At 47.6% G+C, this 24113-nt stretch overlaps 2 protein-coding genes across 5 annotated transcripts; one reads left to right on the forward strand and one right to left on the reverse strand.

Moving 5' to 3' along the window:
* Window positions 1–39: 39 nt before the first annotated feature.
* Window positions 40–3330, forward strand: FAM180B (family with sequence similarity 180 member B). The gene is given in 3 exon segments (XM_037016606.2): window positions 40–1158; window positions 2182–2562; window positions 2565–3330. Coding segments are annotated over 3 exon segments (513 nt in total). The 5' UTR covers window positions 40–1073; the 3' UTR covers window positions 2612–3330.
* A 427-nt stretch (window positions 3331–3757) lies between these two features.
* On the reverse strand, window positions 3758–12376 carry C1QTNF4 (C1q and TNF related 4). 4 transcript variants are annotated; one of them, XM_037016583.2, is made up of 3 exons: window positions 9010–12376; window positions 7935–8141; window positions 3758–4878 (listed from the first exon to the last, which is right to left on the reverse strand). In XM_037016583.2, the coding sequence occupies exon 3, from the start codon at window positions 4871–4873 to the stop codon at window positions 3899–3901; it is 975 nt and encodes a 324-aa protein (XP_036872478.1). In that variant the 5' UTR covers window positions 4874–4878; window positions 7935–8141; window positions 9010–12376; the 3' UTR covers window positions 3758–3898. The 4 variants fall into 4 exon arrangements, with proteins under 4 accessions (XP_036872478.1, XP_036872477.1, XP_073072663.1 ...); XM_037016582.2 differs by having other exon boundaries at window positions 7935–12376; XM_073216562.1 differs by lacking the exons at window positions 7935–8141; window positions 9010–12376 and adding an exon at window positions 7628–7776.
* Window positions 12377–24113: the final 11737 nt, after the last annotated feature.

Below are 24113 nucleotides of genomic sequence, written 5' to 3' on the forward strand. Positions count from 1 at the left end.
TCCCTAGAAAGACTCTTCCAAGCTGGGACACTAGTGCAGTTGAAGACAAGTTGACTTGCAGGCCTGGATGTACTTCTGAGAAAGGGATTCTGGAGCTGAAATAGAAAATTCTCACAGTCCACAGGGCTCAGGATTGTGTGGGATGGCCCACTGGAGGAACTTCAACAACTGCTAGAGGAGGTCCCTTGTCAGATCAGACTGTGTGGTGGCAGCTGATGGTTCCAGGGGCTTGGGTGGAACCAGGGAAAGCTCCATCCATCCTTATCCCATCCAGATATCCACAGAGTTCCATGAGCCAGTAGGAAGAGCCACAGCTCATTTTTGAGTCTTGAACCTTGTATTCTTTTCCCTGTGACTTGACAGCTCATTACATTTGGGCTAAGGGAATCTTCCTGGACTCTGGCCTCAGCTGAGAATGTAAGCAAGCAAAGGAGGTCCCAGGGCTGGGGCAAAAGATAGAAGCTGCAAATCTGTCTTCTAGGGGCCAGACTCCCTGCCTGAGCCAGTCTGGGGTCTGTTCAGCTGGTAGCTGAGTGCCTGAGATGCAAGTGTTTGGCTCTGCCTGTCCATAAGGCCACCCAACAAGCCTGCCATGCAATTGGAGGACAGGGCTTTGCAGCTGATGCTCTTGGCTGCTGAGGGGCTCCCTGGAGGCTGGGCTGGGCTGGACTGGACTCGGCTGCAGGATGTTTTGGGGGTGAGGACAGATGGCAAGATAGTGTTGCTGCCTGGGCTCTTTGCTATCTCTTGGGAGGGCCAGGCTAGAGCTGTTTGCTACCAAACACCTTTTTTCTATTAACTAAAGCATCCCTCCCATCTGGGCAAGAACAGGCTGAGAGTCTGACAAGCAAGGAGCCAGGCTACTACTGCCAACAACCAGATTGCACATTTCCGTGGAATGGAAAGAGCCCCTGGGAAGCCAGAGCCAGCCCCTCCCTGTTTAGCATTGCAGACTGACATGCAAAGCAGGGAACACTAGAGCAGCCTGCAGTGGAAAGTTTGAGCTGTGGTGTGTGTCAGGCAGATGCAGGAGCAGAGAGCAGCTGGGGAGAAGACTGAGGACATGGTGAAGCATGGCTGGGACAATGCAGTTCCTGGCTTGGCTAGTGGTAGCCACTTGCCTTCTCTCTGGGGTGTCTACAACTCAGCACCATGCAGGTACTAGGGCTTAAGGGTAGGGTGGATAAGAGCCAAGGAAGGCTGCAGGCTGATAAAAGTTGGTTCTGTTTGAGCCTAGCAGGGCCTAGGAACTGTATACATGGTGAGTACCAGGCTGACCTGTGCAGTGGGGGTAGTGGTGTGGGCCCCACCTCCAGAACAAGAAAGGTTCAGGGGAAACGTAGGGAGATAGTCCTAGGTGCCCTCCATGCTAGCCCTGGAATTAGTCTTATCCTGGATAATGATCTTGACCTAGCAGGGCGTATCAGTCAAGGGCTAGGCAGCACCTGAGTATGGGATGAGAGAAACTGCAACAGACTCTGCCTTGCCTGGCCTCTGCATAGAGTCACTACTAAGGAACAAAGAAGTAGGTTTTTCTCAAAGGGGTCCTCCACCCTTGGGGAGGGTAACTGGCACTATCTTAGGTCACACTGTCTTTAGATGATTGTAGGGCGGGTAAGTAGGAAGTGCAGTGTTTTGTGACCTGTTGGTCTGGAGCTCTTTGCTAAGAGAACTGTATAAGTTCGAGGAGGAGCATGGATGTTTGCTGAGGTTTGGGACCGCCATTTTGGAACCAGACATGTCTAGGAGGGTGAATGTCGTGCATGTGTGTGTAGAGGGAGGGGGGCATGGGATAGCATTTCTGTTCTTTCATAGAAGAACCTCTAGGCATCCTTACCTGGCAACCAAGGGGCATTTCTGGGAGGCTGGGGTGTTCAGGGTGGAGCTTGACAGAGGCCTGACTACTCTCTGCTGCCTCAGGGCAGCCCATGGACAGTGCCGGTGTGGGAGGTGGCCTGCAGGAGCCAGAGGTCCTGGACATGATGTTTGAGGTCTTTCCTCCAGCCTGGGACATGCGGGTGGAAGTGTCCAGATGTCCCTAAGCTCAGGGTTGGGAAGGGGGTGTCTCAAGCTGGGCCTGCTGGGGAGGGAGGAACAAACCAGCATGGGTCTACTGCCTGCTTATGCCTGCCTGGCCCAGTCTTGTTTCTTGCCCTGCTACCCCCTCACCCTGCTCCCAAGCCCCAGCCCACCCCTTATAAGGCTCCCCTTGGCAGCTGCTCTGGGCTGGGCTGGAGCTGGATATCGTGAGGCAGCTGTACATCCAGGACGAGGAACTGATGTCCACACATCCAGGTCGCCGACTCAGGCTGCTCCTGCAGCACCATGTGCCCAGTGACTTGAAAGGTGCTAAGCAGCAGCTGCAGCAGTTCCAGAACCTGCGCAAAGGGCCTCCTCTTAGCCCTTTGGACTTTAAACATCTGCTCCTCACAGGCCTGTCCTGTGTCCACCAACTCCATGAGGCTAGTGAGGCTGAGGAGAGGGGCCACTGGGCCCAGGTCTTCATCCTCCTAGCACAGGAAACACTCTGGGACCTGTGCAAGGACTTCTGTCCCCAGGGCCAGCCCCTTCTCTGGGGCCCTGGGCCTCAGTCCTTGACCCCTTCCCCTAACCCTCTTGTTTCACATGCCAGCCTGCCACTGCCCCACCCCTCCCAGGCAGGGATTTCCTTATAGCACCTCGTTATTCCCACTGTATTCAGGTCTCTGGGCTTGGCTTGTACCCTGAACCTCAGCTTGCCCCTCGCCCATCTTCTTCCCTGGGTCTGACAGGCTAATAGTCTGGACTCCAAGGCCCAGACAGCAGTCACAGGGCGAAAGGCAGGACTTACAGGTATTGCACACGTGTGAGTTGGGGTCAAGCCTGAGAAGTGTGTTTAAGAGATGCTGAAAGGGAAACTGTCTCTAAGAAAGGCTGGGTCAGACCCTCCGACTCCTACCCTGGAAGTCTATGAGAAGTTCTGTAGAAGTTATGGAACCTTGTAAGTGCTCAGCACCCAGTCCTAATTTAGATAACTCCTTTAAGCCCAACCAATGCTCTGGGGTCCCTGAGTCTCCAAGTTCCCCATTTGGGCTAGGAGAATAGACCAGACATTTTTTATTGGACGTGTCGGTGTTGGCGTACACCAGGTAGCCACTGAAGGTGGCGCCAGTTGTAATGAAGGGAAGCAGGTGGAGGAATATTACCTTTTTGGGGTGAGAAATGTTTTCTGATCCATCTCAACAAGGCTCAGATGAACACCTCAGAGGGAGTGAGGCTGGGAGAGGGCTGACAGAGACAAGCTGAGGCTGGCTGGTTGTCTCTCTGAACCTGTGTAGCTCCTCCCATAAAACGTTCTGTTCTGGCCTCCTGGAACCTGTGTCTTTCTATGTCAGAGTAAATTTTTGAACACCTGCTTTGAGCGAATTACCCTCCCTATCCTGGGAGGGCAGGGGTTGGGGCAACCATATATCAACCTCTCATCCCATTCATATGCCCTGCTGGAAGAAGAAATGTACATTTTCCCTGACTCCCACACCTCCACAGAGGTCTTACTCCTTGTCACGAGAAGTTATCAACCAGGCCCTAAGAATGACGTCGTACGTTAATGGGAAGAAGAGGCATGAAGGCGGGGGTCCACAGAGATCAAGCGACTAGGGTTCAAATTCCCACCTCCGCACCCTCGCACCGTCTGACCAAATCCCGCCGTCTGCTGCAATAGTCAGTGCATTCCTGCACCACCCGACACAAAAGTGTCGCAGTCAACATAGCACAGGACTCTGGGTAGACAGGAGCCGGCGCAGGCCCACTTTATTGGCAGAGTCCAGCCTTGCCATCAAGCTCGCGTGGGGGTGCGTTCGCAGCCCAGGGTCTAGCCAATTCGGCATGCACGCCCCCGGGCTCCTCTCCCTGTTGAGGCTCAGAGCTCCGGAGGCCCGAGGCCCGGCAGGACGGCGGGGACGAGGTCGGGGTACACCAAGAAGCCGGAGAAGGTGATGTACTTGCCGTGGTTGCTGTAGGCGCCGTAGCCATCATGGTCGTGGCTGAGCAGCCAAATGGCGTCGCCGCGCCTCAGCGCCAGCATCACGCTCTGGCTCTGCATCTCGCGGCGCCGCGATGTGGCGTTGTCGTAAATCATGGCCTGCACTTCGTCCCGGTTCTTCATCAGCTTCACCGACAGCGTCTTGCGCGGCAGCTTGCCCAGCGTGAAGGAGAAGAAGTAGGCACCCGGCAGGCGGCAGCGGAACACCCCGGCCGCAGCGTCGAAGTCGCCTCCGATGTTGACAAGCTCAATGTCGAAAGAGAGCGGCCGGTGTCGTGGCCCCGGGCCCGCGTCTGAACCCACCAAGCTGCGCGTGCGCGCTGCGGAGAAGGCCGAGCGCGGCTCCGGGGACCCGGGCGGCCCGCGCGCAGGCGCGTCGGCGTCGGCGTACACCAGGTAGCCGCTGAAGGTGGCGCCAGGAGCGCCAAGCGCGTACCGCGGGGCGCCGGGCAGCCGCAGCCACACCGTGTCACCGTAGTCGAGCTGCAGCATGGCGCTCTGACTGGCTGCGCGCTGCGCACCCGGCCGCCGCTGCTCATCGAAGGCCAGCGCCTGCACCTCGTCGCGGTTGCGCACCAACATCACCGACAGGCTCTTATGCGGGGCCTTAGCAGCGGTGAGGGAAAAGAAATAGGTGCCTGGCACGCGGCAGCGGAACCGGCCCGTGGCCGCATCGAAATCTCCCCCGATGTTCACATACACTTTGTCGAAGGTCACCGCCATCTCTGACGTGCCCTCCAGCGGACTGGTGCGCGCAGCCGAGAAGGCCGATCGCAGCTCCACTGAGCCTGGCACTGGGCCCAGTGCCCAACTGGCAGCCGGGCCCAGCAGGCCCACCAGGAGCAGCAACATGGTACCTGGGATAGGAGACAGAGTGGAAGAGAAGAGGGTTGGGCAGGGGTCACCTCCATGTGCCCAGGGCTCCTAGACTGTGAGATGGCTTCCCTCCCCAGCTCTGCCCTGAACCCACAACTAGGGCTCAGTCTCCTACACACTTGGACTAGGTCAGTGGTTCTCAAACTTTAGTGGGTCTCAGTGTCACCTGGAGGAATTGTTGAAACACACATCGTTGGGCCCTACCCCCACAGTTTCCATTCAGTAAGTCTAGGATAAGCCCTGAGAATTTGCATTTCTCATGAGTTCCCGGGGAATGCAGATGCTGCTAGTCCAGGGACCACACTGGGAATCATTAGATTAAGCCAGTGATTACTCCCTACCCCAACCTTTTTAATTTTCTCCTGTGAGCACAGAATCCTCTTTTCAAGTTTTCACACATACATACTACAGATACAGTCAGAAATGCTCTGGTTGAAAAGGCCTATAAACCTATCTGCTGGGCATACCCACTCCCCTACCCTTGGCCTCAATGGTCCCTGGGAATACAGGGGGTGGTCGGGGGTCTCCGATTTTCCCTCAGCCTCTGGTTTGCTGCATTTTCCTGTGGTTATTCTGTGGTCCCTGGTTGCCCCCTGATTCAGGCAGTGGGTCTCTGAACTGATGCCCTCTGTGATGACCACTGTTTCAACCCCCATCTGGGCAGGAAAGGAAACAGCAGATCCCTGACCCTTTTCTTGGTCTATGACCCACTCAAGGGGCAACTCCCACATAGGACCTCTGGACTCCCTAGGGGCCTTTCTTGCACTAAAGAGACCAGAAGAATTGGGCTTTGAGGTAGCTCCCTCCACCATGAAATAGGAGTAGGGGACACTGACTCCTTACTCTGGGCTTGGGGGCTGGTTTCCAAGGGAAGAGGACAGCCAGGGGCTGCTGGGCATAAAGAAGGAGAACAGTAATTCTAGCAGAGCTTTGGCAAGACTGAGGTCAGCAGCTTTGTTGCTCAGCAGTGTTGATTTCAGGAGGACTGACAACTAGATCTGGGCCAGGTCCTGGCACTACCACTTACATGCTAGGAAACCTTAGGTAAGTTCCTTAACTTCTCTGGGCATGGCTTCCTCTGTAAATAGGGAGGTGACCTGCCTCAGAAGCTTACATCAAAGATGCTTTGAGACAGCAGGTGTGAACACGGTTTGTGAATAGTGCAGCCCAAGTGTGCAGGTGCTTCCGTTCTTGGCCTTGAGAAAAACTATCTGATTAAGTTCTTGGCGTATATATGGGGTTAGGGACTCAGTAACTCCTAGCCCTGGGAGCTTGGCAAAGGCACAGTTTAACTCAAAGGAGTCACTGTCCGATGGTGGGATTCCATTATGCTTCCTAGCAGGGCATAGGCTTTGGGGTTTAAATACCCAAAGGCCCTAAAGGGAGACAAAGCAAGAAAGAAAATGAGCTGGCAACCAGCTAGGATGTGGGCTTCTATAGGAAATACCCTTCCACAGGAAATTTCTTTCTATAGGAAATACTCTAAATACACTTAGAGACACTAGGGGCCTGCTAGGAAGGGTTCCCAGGTGTAACTGTGCAGGTGTACCCTACACAAGGATGTTCACCTGAGGATAGGTGGGCACTGGAATCTAGCCCGCATTCTGTTTGCCCAACTGAGTAGAGTTGTTTTACCTGGTGAAGTGTGCCTTTTCTAATTCTCATAATAAAGACCTCAAGCCAGAATGTACCTCAGCTGAACATTTTTTCCCTCCAGAGGAGGTGCCTTTTCTAATTCCTACAAAGGTGCCCCTTGGGCTAGGCAACAAACATCCTTTGGTGAGGGAGGGAGGGAGGGAGGAGGGGGCCCATCTGCAATGGTGAAGGTTGCATCTCAGGAATATTTAGTGCGTCTCCTTTTACAAAGCTCTTTGTCCCACATTTGGTCCCACAGCAAACCTGCAAGACAGGTGGGCCCTTTCCCATTTCATAGATGAGAAAGCCTCGGCTTTCCCAACAAGGAAGAGCATTTTGGCCCAAGGTCATCCATGGAGCCCTGACGCAAGCCTTCAGCCTAGGTCTTTTAAGTCCAAATTCAGTGTGACTTCCTTTCCACCACCTTTTCCTTCCAGATAGGCATTTCCACCCAACCTGTCCTCTGCCTCAGTTTTCCTTTCTGCAAAACTAGGAGGGGAGACAAGTGGAATGAGTCTTGGGATCCAGGGTGAAGGAGAAAGAAAACAAAATCCAATAAAACCCACTAACAAACAAAACCCTACCACTTTGCCTTGCTGGAGTGTGGCAACATCTCAGCTCTTCCTGCCCCTGCTGCTCCCATAGCCTGTCCTGCCCCAGGAGCACCTAACAGCCCTATCCCCAGTAATCTCCCTACAGAGCCTGGTGCGCCTGCCAGTGCTGGAGAGTCCTCCTGCATGTCAGGTACCCAGCCTCCGTTTCAGCCACCACTGCCCATTTCCCAGATCCCTACTTCCCCATCCTTTCCTAAATCCCTGTCCCAGAGCAGGTCAGAGGTGGGAAGGTGTCAGGTGGGCATCAGAGCTCAGAGGAGATGGCTGTTCTTCACTCTGCCCAAGTGGGGCTCAAAATAATCATCTTCAAAGAGAAAAAACTGGGACAGAGAGAAATGGGCAGACCCAGCGTCTGGAAACCGAAAGAGAAGGTGCAACGATGTCAGGCTAAGGGGATCTCAGCCCCGCTTCCTCCAAGTCCCACTCCCTAAGTACCTCTTCCCTCAAGCTCCGCCAGGAGCCCCCTCCCACGCAGACCTACCTTGAAAGCCTCGCATGCTCCCAAGCAGGTAAGGCCCTTTTTTACAGAAGCCAATTAATCCTTTCTCATGGAAAAAAAATTCCCTCAGAAAGGGGTACCCCAGACCCTTTCTCCCCAAGATCTTTCATCATCTATCCCTTCGGAGTAAAAGCCCTTGAGCCTTTTTAATGAAAAAGCACCCAGGTCCTCCTTTTAGGGAAAAAGAACCCAATTCCCCCACACCTCCTCCCTCTTTCCCCCCGCTTTCCCCTGCCCCCGCTTCCGATAAAGGAGAAACCTTAGCTGCCGGTCTCTGAGCTGCCCTCACCTGGCTGGGGGCGGCGGTCGGAGCGGGTTCGCGCCCAGCCGGTGATTCAGCTGCGGGCTCCGGGGCTGCGCACCGCCCGCCCGCGCTGCGGCGGGGACCGGCCTGGCGGGAGTGGCGGGGGCTCGGGCTGCTCCTCCGGGTCCCGAGGCGGCGGCGGCGGGGCGCTGGGTCCCCGGGGTGGGCGCGGAACAGCGAGGCGTGGGGAGGCTCGAGGGAAAGAGGCCCACTAAACAGCTAGCCGGCAGCCAGGCGGGAGCAGAGGCAGGAGAGAGACGGGAAGTGGGAGAGCGGGGAGGGGAAGGTCTCGAAGGAGGGGCGCTCAGAGGAGGGGAGCCGAGCGGCAGGGCCTAGGGGTACCGCGCAGAGAAGGACCCTGCCTAAAGCAGACTGCGCTGAGCACTGGGTCCTTCCTCACCTGTGAGCTCCCTAGACCTTCTTTCTCTGGGGCTAGGGAGTGGGCATCACCGATCCAAGTTAGTAGATAGGGAAACTGAGGCCCAAGGGGGGAAACTGAGGCCTGAGGCAGCGGCTAAACTGGGGGTTTGGCCCAGGGCACCCTGCATACCAGCCTCCTCCCTGGTTTGAGGAGGGGACTGGAGCAATTCAGAGTCCAACTACCCTCTGGACTGCAAGGGCAGTGGAAGGTGAGCTTTGGTCTGGGACAGATGTCCAGCCTGAGTGGCACTGGGGGAGGGGGCCTGAGGGAAGAGGAGAATAAATAGGTCAAAACGAAAAGCTTAAGGTGACCTAATTTTTCTTCCTCACCTCCAAATCTGAAAATTTCCCTAGTTGATTAGGAAGGAAGGAAGAAGATAAGTGCCCGACTTCAGAGGGTCAGCCTGGAGCCCTTGGGGAGGGGCCAAGGAAGGGGGGAGTCTTTGGGGGCAGGATTAAGTTTTGGCTAAGTAGGCTGTTTCCACAGAACCTGTAAGAAGGGAGGGGGTTGAGAAGGACAATGGGGGGCTCCAAGGGCCTGTATGTAGAGACACTGACCTCTGCCTAGCTGGAGCCAGGGTGGTAGAACCTAGCAGGACATCAGGGCTGGGAGGAGTTGTCTTCCCCCCTCAGCACTCACCAGGGGCCCCTTCAATGGCTTCTATTCTTGGCTTGGACACCCACCACAGGGAGCTTGGGTTGCTGTTCTCTCAGGACAGCTGTGCAGTGCCAACCTGCCTGGCACTCAGTAGATGTTGATTTTGTGTCTGGCTTTTGATGAGCCCAACTCTCAGCTGCCAGGAATTGGCACCCTCCACCTGCCCCTGGTGTGCTAGGGAGGCCTGGGCTCTAGTCCTGGCTTTGCCACAGACCTTCTCCCTGGTCCTAGAGAAGCCTGGTGCTCCATGAAACCTACCCTCTAGAACTTTCCTGCTGGAACTCTTGAGAACCCAGTCACCTAGTTAGGCTAATGACCCTCATGGAGGTGCTGATAACAATGACTGGCTCATGCAGTTTTCTTGAGGATGTCAGGTGGATGATGAATATGTGCCTTAATGGAAAGAAATGAATGGAGACATTTCATGGGGGGCAAGAAGGTATTGGGGGCAAAGGGTGAATCAGCTGTTTAGCCCATCAGGTTACAGCTATCTCTTCACCAGTTTGCAAAGCTTGGGCCACAGGTCCATGAGGAGGGTGTGAGGCCAGGGTGATGGTAGGGGACAAGCCACACAGGGATATACAGGAGGGCCGGGAAGGTAGGAAGCTGACCTGTGGTACCTACAACCCTTCTTAGGGCATGATTCCTCTTCTGGACCATCAGGGTGGGGCTGCCATCCTGAAGGGGCCATTTGAAGGTGTGATTCCAACCGGAAGAGGAGGGAAAGGACAGCAGGACACTCCATGTGGGACCATAAAATCTCAATGGGGGCCTGGCACAGGCTGAAAGCCATTTGACCTTTTCCCTGGGGCTGCAAAAAGTTTCACAAGAGAAGTCAGGAAGTCAGGGTGGGGGTGTGGAGACAGGTGGCTGAGGCAGGCGACACCAGTGCCCCACTCAGACCCCCAGAGGTCGCCTGCAGACAGTTCCTGAACTTGCTGTGCTTCCCCTGTCTCTGGAGGCCTTCTTGGTTGTGTAAGTGAGAGGCAGAATTAACATCCCCAGAGTAACCCTCAACCAAGCAGCATCCAGAGTGAGTGGATAAATACTCTAGGATTTGGTCCCTCAGTGGGACAATTCCCGATTTCCAGGCATGTTCCAGTCTCGGAGAGAATTAAACAGAAGCTGTCCGTGGTGAGAAGCTACTTATATCCGTATGCGTTACATGCCTGCCTCCCGTCACTGAATCACTTCCCTATCCTCTCAACCTGCTTCTTGGGATCACCTCCTAGGCTATTGGCCCCCAAATCTTTGTGTCAAGGTCTGCTTGTGAGGGAACCCAATCTATGGCAATGAATGACAACTATGTCTCAGACCGAGTTAAGTGATTTTCACATCCACTACCTTATTGAATTTTCTTAACATCCCCTGAAGTAGATGTCATTCACCAACTTTTACAAATGAGGAATTAAGAGGTTAGTTCAGGGGCAGGATTCAAACCCAAGTCTGTCAAGCTCCAAAATCTCATCCTCAACCACTATGCTCTGCAGACTCCCTAATTCTCTGATGCTCTCTGAGCCTTACTTGTTCAACTGTAAAATGGTGATGATGGTGGGGGGAGCTTATAAACAGGAACAGTTTATTGCTTTCAGTTCTGGAGGCCAGAAGTCCAAGATCAGGGGACTAGAGTGGTGGGGTGGGGTGGTAGGAAAGGTGAGGGCCTTCTTCTGGTCAGATCTACATCCTTACATGGGGAGGGGGTGAGGGACCTCTGTGGGGTCTCCTTTATGAGAATCAGGGAAGGTGACACAAAGGAGGTTATTTCTAAATCATGGTGAAGATTTGACATAGCGAGGTAAAGTGAAGGGGAAGGATGCAGGTGTGGAGGTGGCATAGATGGGGTTTGGGGAGGGGACTGCAATGACTCAGTTCAGGAGGGAAGGATTTGTGAAGGGAAGTTATGGCAGTTACGGTGTGTAGGGCTTACATGCCCAGCTGAAGAACTCAGTTTATCCAGCAGAGGTAGGGCTCAGAGCTGTGTTTTAAGATCACTGGGGCTGCAGAGTGAAAGTCAGAAGACAGAGGAGTGAAGAGGCAGGGAGATCTGTGGGAGACACTGAGTGTCCAGGTGAATCTGAACTACACAGGACTAGTAAGAAAGGCATCACAGGAAGAGAAGAGAGCTGGGAGAGAGACTGGGAAGAGAGGTTCAGAAACTGACAGAGAGCAAGCACACACAAACTTGCAGTTTAATTAGCTTCCAGGTTTGCTAGTGAAAGCAAGGGGATTAGTAGCGTTTGGAGTCTAGGGACCTTGCTGGGAGTTGAAGGGAAGTTAATGATTAAGACAATAACCTGCCCCAGGGAGAAATGAGAGGAGGAATGGAGCCAAGCAGAGATGCTGGCAGGAGAAACATATGTCAGGGCCCTGAGTCCACCTTCCTCAGAGATTTCAGCCCTCTAGGGAAGTAGACCTTTATAGCCTCTGGATTGGGCTCCTGTTCCCATCGCCCCTGGTCCCAACTCCTCTGAGTACTTGGTAAGGGATGGGAGGGGAGAAGCTAACAAGGGCTGTGAGGATCAAATTCCCAATTCTCCCTTGGCCCTTTTGTCAGAGGGGAACTGAACCCCAGGCCCTTTCTACAGATGGGGAGGTTGAAGCCAGGATGGGGAGGTGACCCACTCAGAGCTGGATGTGGCTAACTGCATTTTCCAAAGACAACTGTGACAGTATCTCCCATCCCACATGCTCTTCTTACACTGTGACCTTGTCAACATCTCTCTAAGAAGAGGACTTAGATTTAGTCATAAAAGGTGATGCTGCTTCTGCCTGGTTCTCTCTTGAAACTCTCACACTTGGAATCCAGCCATCATGATGCGGGAAAGCCAGTCCACATGGAAAGGCCATGTGTAGATGTTGTAACCAACAGCCCCAGTTAACACGAGCTACCTACTCTACAGTGTCCTATGCAAAATGAAAATGCAGGGTCTCTTGCTCAAAAATTAAGAATTTGAATGGTGCCAATAGAGCATTAAACTAAGCACAGAGCTCTTCTAAGATAGAGCCTTGTGTAGCTGCCCTGGTTGCATCCCATGAAGCTGGCCCTAACCCAGTGGAGGTTCCTGCATCAGCTGCTCACAATATGAGGAAGCCACTGTCTGATTCCAACTGTGTGAGGGGCCGTGAGAAAGAACCACCTTGCTGAAACCAGTGACCTCCAGGCCCACAAGGGATATAAAATAATTCTCCTTGACCCATGCTGGCAGAGAAGACTGGGGGCACAAGTAACTCCAGACTGTCAGGAGCCCCAAATCCTATATGGTTGGCCACAGAATGCTGTTTGTTGACACTATGATCAATACACCCTTAAGGGCAAACATCAGCTTTGCAGTTTGAGGAAGCTGGGAAAAGACCCATTCTTCTGTGAGCTCAAACAGTGGTGGCAGCACTCTGGCACAAGTAGTCTCCAGGGCCTGCAGGAGCCCCAGGGAGTGACAGTGGCTGGAAAAGAGGAAGGGAGAGAAGGAAGGAAGGGTATGTCCTGCCAAGGTGATTGAGGGAGAGAATCCCTGTTTGACAAGGAAGAGTGTCCTCTGATGACAGGCACTGCATTCTGGTTCTGAATGGCGTGTGTGTGCGTGTGTGTGTGTGTGTGTGTGTGTGTGTGTGTGTGTGGTGGTGGGGGGTGCCTGGGGAGCTGCAGAACTGAATCACTTTGCGTGTGTTTACCCCAGTGCAGTGCCAGCCTGTGGGTGGGTCCAGAGGGTCCTGAGTGACTGAGGGAGATGGTTTGGAATGTAAACATAATCCACAACCCAGTTGTCTCATTGTTGGAGGAGAGAAGGGAGCATGGAGATGCATGAGGCATATAGCAATTTATCATTTTGCTACTTCAGATTTCTGAAGAGTAGCCATAGTAAGAACATAATAAAGCAAAGTGGGAGCACTAGGAAAAGAAATTAATTTCAGATGGAGGGATTCAGAAAGGATTAATGAAGTGATGATGGAATGAAGTTGTGAACCCTGAACTAGACTTTGGCAGGTAACAGAGATGGGAGGAGACTTCTGTGAGAGGCAGTGGTGTCCCCATAGGAGTCAAAACAGAGTCACAGTGAAGAGCAGGGACTGTCATCAGACTGCTTCGGTTTAAAAACAGATCCATCACTGATTCCATGACCTCAGTTTCCTCAGCTGTAAAATGGGAATAAGAAAAGTATCTATGCTTCATTGGTTGTCAGAAGCATTGAAAGCCAAACTTGATGTGAAAGCACTTGGCACAGAGCCTGACTTATAAGCACCCAGTGTGCACTATTACTATTACTTGATGTGTTTGAAAACTGAATACTAATCTTGGTGGTTGAAGTACAACATTCAGGGATGTTGCCATGAGACAGGTCCAGAAAAGTGGGTTTTTAATCTGATCCATGAAAGATTTTAAGTGCCAGACTAAGCTGTCTAGACTTTATTCTGGAAGCCAGTGGATCTCAATCCTGTCTGGCCCAATTTCTTTCATAACAAGTATTTTGTAATGCCTCCTTCCCTACAGAAATGAAATTCAGAGAATGGAATCTACTGACACATAATTTTAAAAAATCAATATAATGCTTCAAGTGTGATATAAAGGGAAAAAGGAAACTAATTTTAATAATCTGTTTCTCAACATGTAAATACTTGCATTGCTATACTAGAAGAAATAACCAAAGAGAGAAGTTGCATGTCTATACTTTAATAGAGAATCACCACAAGTGCAACAACTGCCCACAGAGGATGATACAAGGGCATGATACCTGCAGCCCTGATGTCACTAGGAGCACTGACATCTAACATAGTGACTGACTCTTGGGAAGTGCCAAGCAAAACAAATTACAATCCTTCCTCAATTTATAGCCAAGTTACATTCCTGGAAAATTCTGTGTACATTAAAACCATGCAAAAATCATTTTGTACGTGAAAATAGTTAAATTGTTTTTCACTTACATGAATATTGTAAAGAATGAGAGCTAATGTTTTCCTTAACCAATTATCCTAAACATTACAGGATATGTAGCATCCCTGTTCCCTGGCCACTAAATGCTGGTAGTGTCCCACAATCCCTATGACAACCAAAAGTAACCTCTTACATTTCCTAACCACCCCTACTGCTGCTTTTGGGCAATGTGGAATTAGGAAGGGGCATGCTCCCTTCTGGCCTTTATGTAATATTATGTGGGAAGAATGGCACTTGGAACTACTGCCACTGTCTTGCAGTAAAATGGAGAAAAGTGTGAGGACAAAAGCTGATATATTGGGGATGCCATAATGGACAGATGGCAAGGGTCAGGGTCCTTGATGATGTCACTGAGGCACTGGTTAATACATCCTGGATTCACTCTACCTCTGGACCTCTCAGGATGGGGGACGATAAGCCCACTTCCTGGCTGAGCTGTTTTTTGAGTCCTCTGTTTCTTGCAATTACAAGCATTCTGACTTTTATATGTTATTCTCTCCACACCCTCACCTGGGTCTTGACTTCTTCATTTGTATATTGAAAGGATTTCACAGTCTCGGACTGTGAGTCTATGGAGGGAAAATATGGAGGACTTGGTGACTAGAATGCGAGGGGGGAAGGGAGGGCTGGCCCCACCTCTTGCACTGAGTATCTGGGCAGATGGCGGAGGAGGGGGGTTCTGTCTGGACAAGATGGTGACTAGTTTCACTTTGGGCATTTCGATCACACTTGATTTGGGGTCTGAAAAATAAGATTTACATTGTATCACCTCAATTGGGTAAAAAAAATGACATAGGAAGATATTGGAAGGACAAACACTGTAATATTTAGTTATTTATGGTATGTTCAGGGATATTTATTTTCTCTGTATAATTTTTTCTACTTCCCAAACTTTTACAACAAATATTTATTGATTTAACTTGAAAAGCAATTTAAAATGTCAATAAACACTATAATTTCTTTCAAATGTATCAAAAGAAGTAGATCAATGGATCAATGGAATAGAAGGTAAAATCCAGTATTAGGTCCAAATGCATATTGGAACTAGAATATTATAAAAGTGGTATTTTAAATCGGAGGAGAAAATATATATAACTTAATTGAAATGAGAACAACTAGGTAACCATTTGGAAAAAAATTACATTGGATCCATACATCATGCCTTATACCAAAACAAGTAACAAATGGATAACATATTCAAATGTAAAAAGAAACAAAGTCTGAAAGAAATTAAATGATAATTTCAAAAGTATTTCAAAGTGAGGAAGAACTCTAAAGTATGACATAAAATCCAGAAGTCATAAAAATATTGATGGTTACATTTTAGTACAGCTTAAAAGGAAAACATATTTACATGGTAAATTTGCCACAAACAAAATCAAAAGACAGACTACAGACTGGCAAGGCAAATATATCTGTAACTGACTTCACAAAGAGTAAGTTTCTTTAGTATATAAAGAGCTCTAAGAAGAAAACTCAGTAGAAAATGGGTAAAGGATATAAACAGTTAATAAAAATATAAATAACAGAGTGAGACAACTACAATAAAATGTGGTTTTTCAGGTTTTTCTCTTTTTGCTTCTCAGGTTGTCAAAGAGCAATAAGATTTATAGCAAACTATCAGTGAGGAGGTGGAAAAACACATTCATACATTGCTAGTGGATGGGTCAATTGGACAGTTGGGCAACTGGACAATATCTATCAAATTAAAAATGTGCATGCCTTTCACTCAGTGATTTCATTTCTTGAAAATTTGTTCTTCCAGATACATGCCCATGAGTTTGGAATGACATGTTACTCACTGCAGCACTGTTTTGTCACAGCATAATATTGGAAACAATCTGCATGTCCAGCAATAGACAGCCCATTGAATACATTCTGACATATGCAATCAAATACTATGTACCCTTTACAAAAGAATAAAGAATCATTTCATAAATGGGATACAAAAAGATACTTAGTATCTAAGATTTACTGTTAAGTGAAAGAACTAAGGTGTACAGTAGGCTACTATTTATGGGAAAGAGGTATGCATTTGTGTAGAATACCTTTGAAAGGATCTACAAGAAACGACGAACAGGAAGTGGTCTCCTCCTGGGAAGAGGAATGACTATGGGAAGAGAGACATACTTTTCAATGTCTCACCCTTTTGTACTTAAAATTAAAAGGGTCAGGGAGAACCACTATCTTTTTAAGCAGCTGCTCCATTCCTACTAGTTTCTATTCAAGTGGATGGCAGCTGAAAGCCCTCAGCCTTTCCCACAGGCACTGCTGCCAAGCTGTGCTTCCTCCATCCTTCGCATGTGCAGCAGATTTAAAAAAACAAACAAATTCTAAATGCAGGTCTTTCTACTTCTTTTAAATTCAGCATATTGGTTTCAACTGGTTTCAAGCTATTTTAAAATCTTGATTCTGACATTCAAATGGTAGTGCCTTTCCACCCAATAGTAGTGCCATCTGTGGTAGGCACAGATAACCACTGAGCTGACCAAATGCAGAGACCAGAAGTGTGAAATTTAAGACTCCTTCCCAGATTTATGTCAGTTGAATAACCAACTCGGGTGAAGGGGAGCAGTGGTTAAATGGGCTACAAATCCACCTGCCTGGACAATCTCTGAGTTGTTTCCCTAGTTGTCTCCTCAGCTTGGGGACATTACCATGTCCAAGGAATTTTCCTAGTTGCCTTCCAAATTAAATGATAGTAAATTATTGTTGGTATTATTATTTACCTTATCTTGTTCTTAGTTTAGGTATCAATTCTAGATGTTTTCAAAACCCCAGTTTAAATTACATTCTAGAAAATCTTTGGGGGGAATTCATCTCAAATGTACCTATCTAGTTTCCAGAATCTACTTTTCCTGAATATCAGGACACTTGCTGCTATTGAGCACTGTTGCCCCTTTCCTTTGCTCCACAGCCTTCTCAGCTACATCAGCAAAGGTTCCAGGATCTTATCTGCAAGTTTTTCATCACCTTGGGATTTGCAGTACATTTTAAGTGGCTAGCTGCTTTGGCTTTCTCTTATTATCTTATCTTCTACTTATACATAGGATTTCAATTTCCCATAAGCTATCCCACTTTAGAGATGCTTTTTCTTGATGGAAAACGAAGCAAATTGTGTTTGAGTATTCTTCTTTCTCACAACTGCTAACCTGATGCCTCCATCTCCAAGGGGAACCCTATTCTCACTTTATTCCCCTTGCTCTGAACATAACTAATGACATCCTTTATTTTCTGCACCTTTTCTGAGCCTCAATTTATCGAGGACTTCCCTCCCTTCCTTCCATCTCTTGTAAGCTAGCTGCCTTGTTATTTTCAGGTCTGTCAGAGAGCTCTCCATAGAGCCAGGTTGGTTTCTTCAGGTTTCTTCCTTTTTCTATACAAGGGTTTTTGGCAAATGAGCTGTCCTCACTTTGTTTTAGAGCTTCCCATCCCTCTTGTGCCACATTCCCATTTAAGGCTCTAAACATGGGATTGCAACTCTTTTTCTCTAATTTCTTCAAATTATTTTCTCGGACCATTTATTCGTCCATTTATTCCATGCTGCACTGCCCTTCTTTCTTGGCTTTCTCCTGTGGTTCTGGGACACTGACAGAACCAGGCAGCTCTTGCCTGTGGCCAGAGGGTTGGGAGAGCAGCCCCCTGGTAGCCTTTTCTTCCCACCGAGAGGAAACTTGTCACTGATGCACGTGCAGGACTTCTCAGCTGCTCAGTTGGTACCTCTGCAGGGCTGGGTGTTAAGGCAGGGGGTCTCCCAGCCTGGTGCCACCTGCCCTCAGAGCGCGGCTGGGCAGAGTTTCTCCCACAAGGACGTGGCTTCTGAGTGCTCACCTGTCAGTCTCAGCCAACAGCTCACTGTATCTGACTCCTCCCAGATTGGCAGTGTGCTGTGGTGTGGAGCATGCAAGATCTGGAGTCCAACATACCCAGGCATGAATTCTAGGTCTGCCCCTTACTAGCAAGTTGTTTCAATCTCTGAGCTTCACTTTTATGACTTGAAAAATTGGGGTATTATCTGGTTGATGGAGTGATTATGATAATATACACACAGACCTGTGCACTAAGGTTTCAAAACACATCAACCCCTGTGCTCATCTCAGGATCATGGATTTTAAGGTTACATGTTCTTGGTGTACTGTGGTGCTTTTTCCTCTTATGCAAGCTTTTTTTTTCTGGACAGGCTGCAGTCTTTTCTGGGCTACTCGTCCTTTGATGAGCTTGAGCTACGCCCCTCCAGCTCAATGTATATGGTTGCAGTGGGGCTGACACTGAATCCTGACTCCTTCAGGCTGAGCCCAGTGCCTCATGCCTGGCGAACAGTAGCAGAGTACTCCAGACACACCAAATGGTCTACAAATGGACCTGTGTTTCAAGTCAGAGTCCTCCAGGGGATTTTTGCTGGAGCTTCCCTAGAAATATTTACTTGTCTCTGGAATTATAGGCTCTAAGAAGCCATGTGAAGTGAGCCCGTTTGAGAGGGAAATTAGGCAGAGGTGGGTGGACCCCAGGGAAGAGGAGAATGGGGGTCCTGATGCCCATGTTTGAACCAGTAGGTTAATCACTGGCCACTCTGTTACTTGAGCCGACAAATACCTTTTCTTAATTAAGTCAGTTTGTTGGGCTTCTGAGTTATGCAACCATAATATATAATGTTGGTCCCTTCATTGCTAAAAATCACAAGTTCCCTTTCATCATTAGGTAATTTTATGCAGAAATATGGTAAGACTTAATACATGTACATGGCATATTAAAAATTTCCCAGTCTTGCAGAGCCAGGTCTGAATCCTGGCTTTGTCATTTACCAGTCTTGGGGAAAATCAGTTAACTCTTCTGAGCATTACTTTTCCATCAGTAAGGTAGGGGTAATTATTTTGCTTATATGGCTCTTTATGCATTAGAACTAATGGGTATCTGGGCAGGACACATAGTAAACCACCATCAATATTCTATTATTAGGTGGTAAGTACATTTATGTTATCTCAATAGCTTTGGCTCTGGACATTGTCTGAAGATGCTGAATCCATTTATATTTCCCACACTTCCTTCCGGGTCACATTTCTCAGCCTCCGTGGTTTTCCAGGTTTATTGTAACCTTGAGCAAGGAGAGGGCAGGAATTCACAAGCTTTGGGAAAAGATGGAAGATGAGAAGGTGGACAGGAAATATCAGAGCTCAAGCAGAGAGATGGAATTAACCTTGTTTAAAACATTTGTGACTGCAGAACTTTACACCCACCTTCTATTTATAAATATCCTCCTCTCTCAGCTTGGCTTCCCATGCACAAGCTTCAGTAATGGGTAACAGACTCAGAAAGCAGCTGCCAGTAGGAACAAATGTGCAGAGGGGGTGGGAGGTGGCTTCGGACTGTGCGGCTTGACTCAGGGTATAAAGATTTAGGGAGGCTAGGGCAAGACATCTTAAGTTGGGCCAGAAAGTATTTTATCTGCAGCTGGAAGCGCCTCTGTTGGCAGAGAAAAGTTGTAGCCACCCTCCATACTCTGATCAAACTGTAGCGCCCCAGCTTTATCTACTACCTGCTGTCCTGCACTGGTGACAGGAAGGCAAGATAGACAAGATAGCAACAGCCGAGCAGAGATGATGCACCAAGGTAGTGTAGAATGTGGGGAGATAAATTCAAGAGGCATTTCTGAGAATCTAGCAGTGACTTCTTGGTAGAGGGAGAACCAGAGAGGTTTTTAGCTTGGCATTTAGGATGATGACATTGTGTTTAATAAAAGTACCACTGAGGCTCGGAGGGAGGGGTTGAGTATTCGGTTTGAGGATCCTGAAGGACATCCATTCATTCAACAAGCATTTTATTTATTGACTACTGCATGTTCATTACTTGTCCCGGGCACTCATCATTTGGCAGAAATACAGGTTTGAAGAAAGGTTGGGGCCATTTAATGATCCACTTGCCCTTAACTCTTTTGCCTTTACTTACTCCATGGCTCTACCCATTTTATCTATATTCTCTCCCCTTCTAATTCTTAAATAACTACCACATGCCAAGTATTTTACTTTGTGTCAGACACTGTAGTAAAAATAATCTGTCCAAGGTATGCAGCTGCTAAGTGACAGAGCTAGAAACTGCTCCGTCCACCATCCAGTTTCCCAGTATTCTCACGTCCTTAGAAAAAAAACCAAAACCCTCAAATGCCATTCTTTCATGAAGTCCTCCCTGAGTCCTCCAACTGGGTGGGAGCTTTCCCTCTTGTGGAGCCCACGATGCTTGGTTCCACCTTCTGTTGGCACATGCTCCTTTGTACAACAGCCATTACAGTGAGAGACGAGGGGATTCAGTGAGTACCTTTAGTACAGCAGGCTGCTTTAAACATGGTGGCATTTACTCCTCCCAAGAGTCCTTTTTGTTCTTGACATACAGCATCCCTTCTTCAGGGCACAGCCAGTGCCATGGGATGGTGGGTGATTGACAGCCCACCTGTTTCCTCCACTGTCCCAGTGCAGGACAGCACAGGTTACATACGCACTGAGCAACTGAGGGTTGTGTGAATAAACTACATGTGGGCCTCTTGGTGAGGAATGGCATGAACTGCTGAATTTCAGGGGGAGGTGAGCTGTCTGAAGCTCTGCTGTTTCCATTTTCATCCTCCCCTTTTGTTTCCAGCCAAAGGACATTCTCACCAGCCTGACACCGAGGCCAGGCCTCAGACTGGATAAAGCTAGTAGGTAAAATTCTACTTCTTGTCCTTATGCAACCTCTGGCTCCTCATGATACCCTGAAAATAAACTGCAATACCTAATAGATTCCCATTTAAATGTGACACGACCAAAGCCAAGTCCATTTTCTGGCTGCATTGAGAAACAGAAATTGGTGCTAGAAAAGCTGTCATCTTAGAGACTGGGAGGGGCAATGTTTCATTATTTGTTCAGGAAGTTGGTGAGTTTTGGTTAGCACCTCAAGGTCACATTTCTGTTTCTCTCCCTTTTCCTCGATGCTTTATAAAGCACTGCTTTCCAACCATAGTTTGATATGTATTTATCTCAATCTACTTGAAAATTCTTTTTTCAATGTGGCAATAAATTGGTTCCAGAACAATTGTGGTTTTAACTGATCCCAGACAGATTTTGGGCCTGGAAGACAGAAGAATCTACTATGAGACCAAGGCAAAATGGGTTTTTCAAGATTTTGTCTCACATCCATGGAATCATGGCAGACTAGGACAGTGTATGTGGAAGAATTGGCACATGCAGTGCTAAGGGGTCTCTCAGAGACATCTCTTTGGGCAGGAAACAGATGAGAAAGCAGATTCATATGGACAAAGTTTGTTGGAAGGAAAAGTCTGAAGTTGTTTTACAAAATTAATCAGTTTCCATCAAAGATATTCTTCTGAAAAGAAGATATTTTTTTGGGGTTGGTGGCAAAACAACCTTTCATTTGCAACTTTCTCCCAGGACAAAAACCAATGTGTGAGATTCTAACTTCCTCAAGGACAAAGGACAAAAAAAAAGAGTCAATAGGAAGAAATAATGAGATGTCACATTAGACCTAAAAATCCCTGAAAAGGAGATAGAACAAAAATCTTTGTATTAAAAAAAAAACAAACCCAGATATAAATTACTATAGCACTTAGGGAGTCTGCCTTAATGAACCCATCCAATATGCAAGGATGTTCTGTAAGAATCTATCAGAGGAGCTGACATGCATTACTTTCAAGAAATGCTATCTTCAAATGCAGGAGAAGTCCAAATACACTGACTGATGGTACTCCTAGGAGTAAGTCTTTACCATTCAGTAACTTAGCTTTCCACCTGCATAAACCATCATAAGATGATGATTTCTATTTTCAGTTGCTCCACCTATCATTCTGCAGAGCCAAGAACTATGTCTTTCCTGATTTAAGACCATTTTACTATTTTGTGGTAAGCCTAGTTCTTTGGTTCACTGCTCTGACTGAAATACACCGCCTTTTTCCTCAAGTGGATGAACTTTTTATCTTTTGGTTAACTGGCCACTTTTTTCCTCAGCATTTCACAGCCTCCATGAATCAGTAAACATGCCTTGGAATTAAAGACTCAGGTCTGAATCCAGCTCTGAAATCTACTAGCTATATAATTTAGAATAATTTATCTTTCTTTATTTCTAATGTGGGGATACCTACTTTACCAAAGATAATGAGAATTAGAATCCACATACAAGCCCGACAGTCATTACCCGGCAGTGTCTGTTCTCCCTTCTTGCTCTTTCACCCACCACAGAACCTTAACCTGGCCAACCTAATGTGCTACTATTTGACCAGTTGCAGTTTTTCATAAGTCCCAGGCAGGCTGATGTTTTACTGGCCTGTTTTAAAGGGCTAAATACAATTTTTCATAGATTTTCAGATCAGAGAAGTAATGCTACTGCTATGTGAGCCTTGAACTTGGTATTGGATGTTTTGTCAGTTTAGTCTGTACTGTAATTGTAAAAGAGCCATGGGGGAGGGGCAGTTAGAAGGCAAAGACCTCATCTGGTTGGGAGGATTATGACAGACTTCACAAAGACATGGCACTAGGGCTGAATCTTACCATACAGGAAAAATGCCAAAGGGGAGAAGGAAAGGAGGACATTTCTAGAGTAGGAAATTACAGCAGAGCCAAGGCATGTTTGGTAACAGTAAGAAGCTGAGATGTAGGGCTATGTTCTTTCATCCTAAGACTACTTTTTTCTTCTTTTCTTGAGAGGGCATCTCTCATATTTATTGATCAAATGGTTGTTAACAACAATAAAATTCTGTATAGGGGACTCAATGCACAATCATTAATCAATCCCAAGCCCAATTCTCGTCAGTCTCCAATCTTCTGAAGCATAACAAACAATTTCTTACATGGTGAACAAATTCTTACATAGTGAGTAAGTTCTTACATGGTGAACAGTACAAGGGCAGTCATCGCAGAAACTTTCAGTTTTGATCACACATTATGAACTATAAACAATCAGGTCAAATATGAATATTTGTTTGATTTTCATACTTGATTTATATGTGAATCCCACATTTCTCCCTTATTATTATTATTTTTAATAAAATGCTGAAGTGGTAGGTAGATGCAAGATAAAGGTAGAAAACATAGTTTAGTACTGTAAGAGGGCAAATATAGATGATCAGGTGTGTGCCTGTAGACTATGTGTTAATCTGAGCTAGACAAGGGCAATAAAACATCCATGGATGCAGCAGATTTCTCTCAAAACAGGTGTGGGGGGGGTGAGGTTCTAAGCCTCACCTCTGTTGATCCCCAATTTCTCACCTGATGGCCCCCTGCGACTGTGCCTGTCTTAGGTTGTTCCTCCCTTGAGGAATCTTACCCGTCTCTGGCTAACCTCTCATCTTCTGGGGCCATACAGGGAAATGTAAAATTGGTAAGTGAGAGAGAGGCAATATTGTTTGAAAAGGTTAGCTTTTTACTTCCTTGCAGGTTTATGCCCTGTGGCTTTTATGCCCAGTATTTGTCTTGAGGTATCTTTACCACTTGGAAGAATTATGATACTCGGTAAATTCGATATGAGGCACGAATTCTATTTAAGGGTTGTAATTAGGAAGAAGAAAAGCTATAGGAGTAGCAGACGGAAGATAACATGGGAAGATTGATTATTTCTTTGACATATCTTCTTGTAGAGTAACTTAAGCATGTATAGGTTTTAACTACTAATTAAATTGCGTACACACATTAACAGAATAGGAATGCAGTTACATAACCAAAGCAGACCTATAATTACCAGCCACCTCCAGTGAAACCAAGAAAACCAGTTAGGCACCCTAGGCATTTGTGAAAACTTATCTATGATATGGTGGATATTGCTAAGACTACTTAAAAAATTTTTTTTTATTAAGGTATGATTAATATACACTCTTATGAAGGTTTCACATGAAAAAACAATGTGGTTACTACATTTACCCATATTATCAAGTCCCCACCCATACCCCAATGCAGTCACTGTCCATCAGTGTAGTAAGCCACAGATCCACTATGTGCCTTCTCTGTGCTACACTGTTCTCCCTGTGATCCCCCACACCATGTGTACTAAAATAATAACCCTAAATCCCCTTCTCCCTCCCTCCCCACCCACCCTCCCACACTCCTCCACTTTGGTAACCACTAGCTCCTTCTTGGAGTCTCTGAGTCTGCTGCTATTTTGTTTCTTCAGTTTTTCTTCGTTGTTA

This window comes from Manis javanica, chromosome 11 (genome assembly GCF_040802235.1).
Source record: "Manis javanica isolate MJ-LG chromosome 11, MJ_LKY, whole genome shotgun sequence".
NCBI lineage: Eukaryota > Metazoa > Chordata > Mammalia > Pholidota > Manidae > Manis > Manis javanica.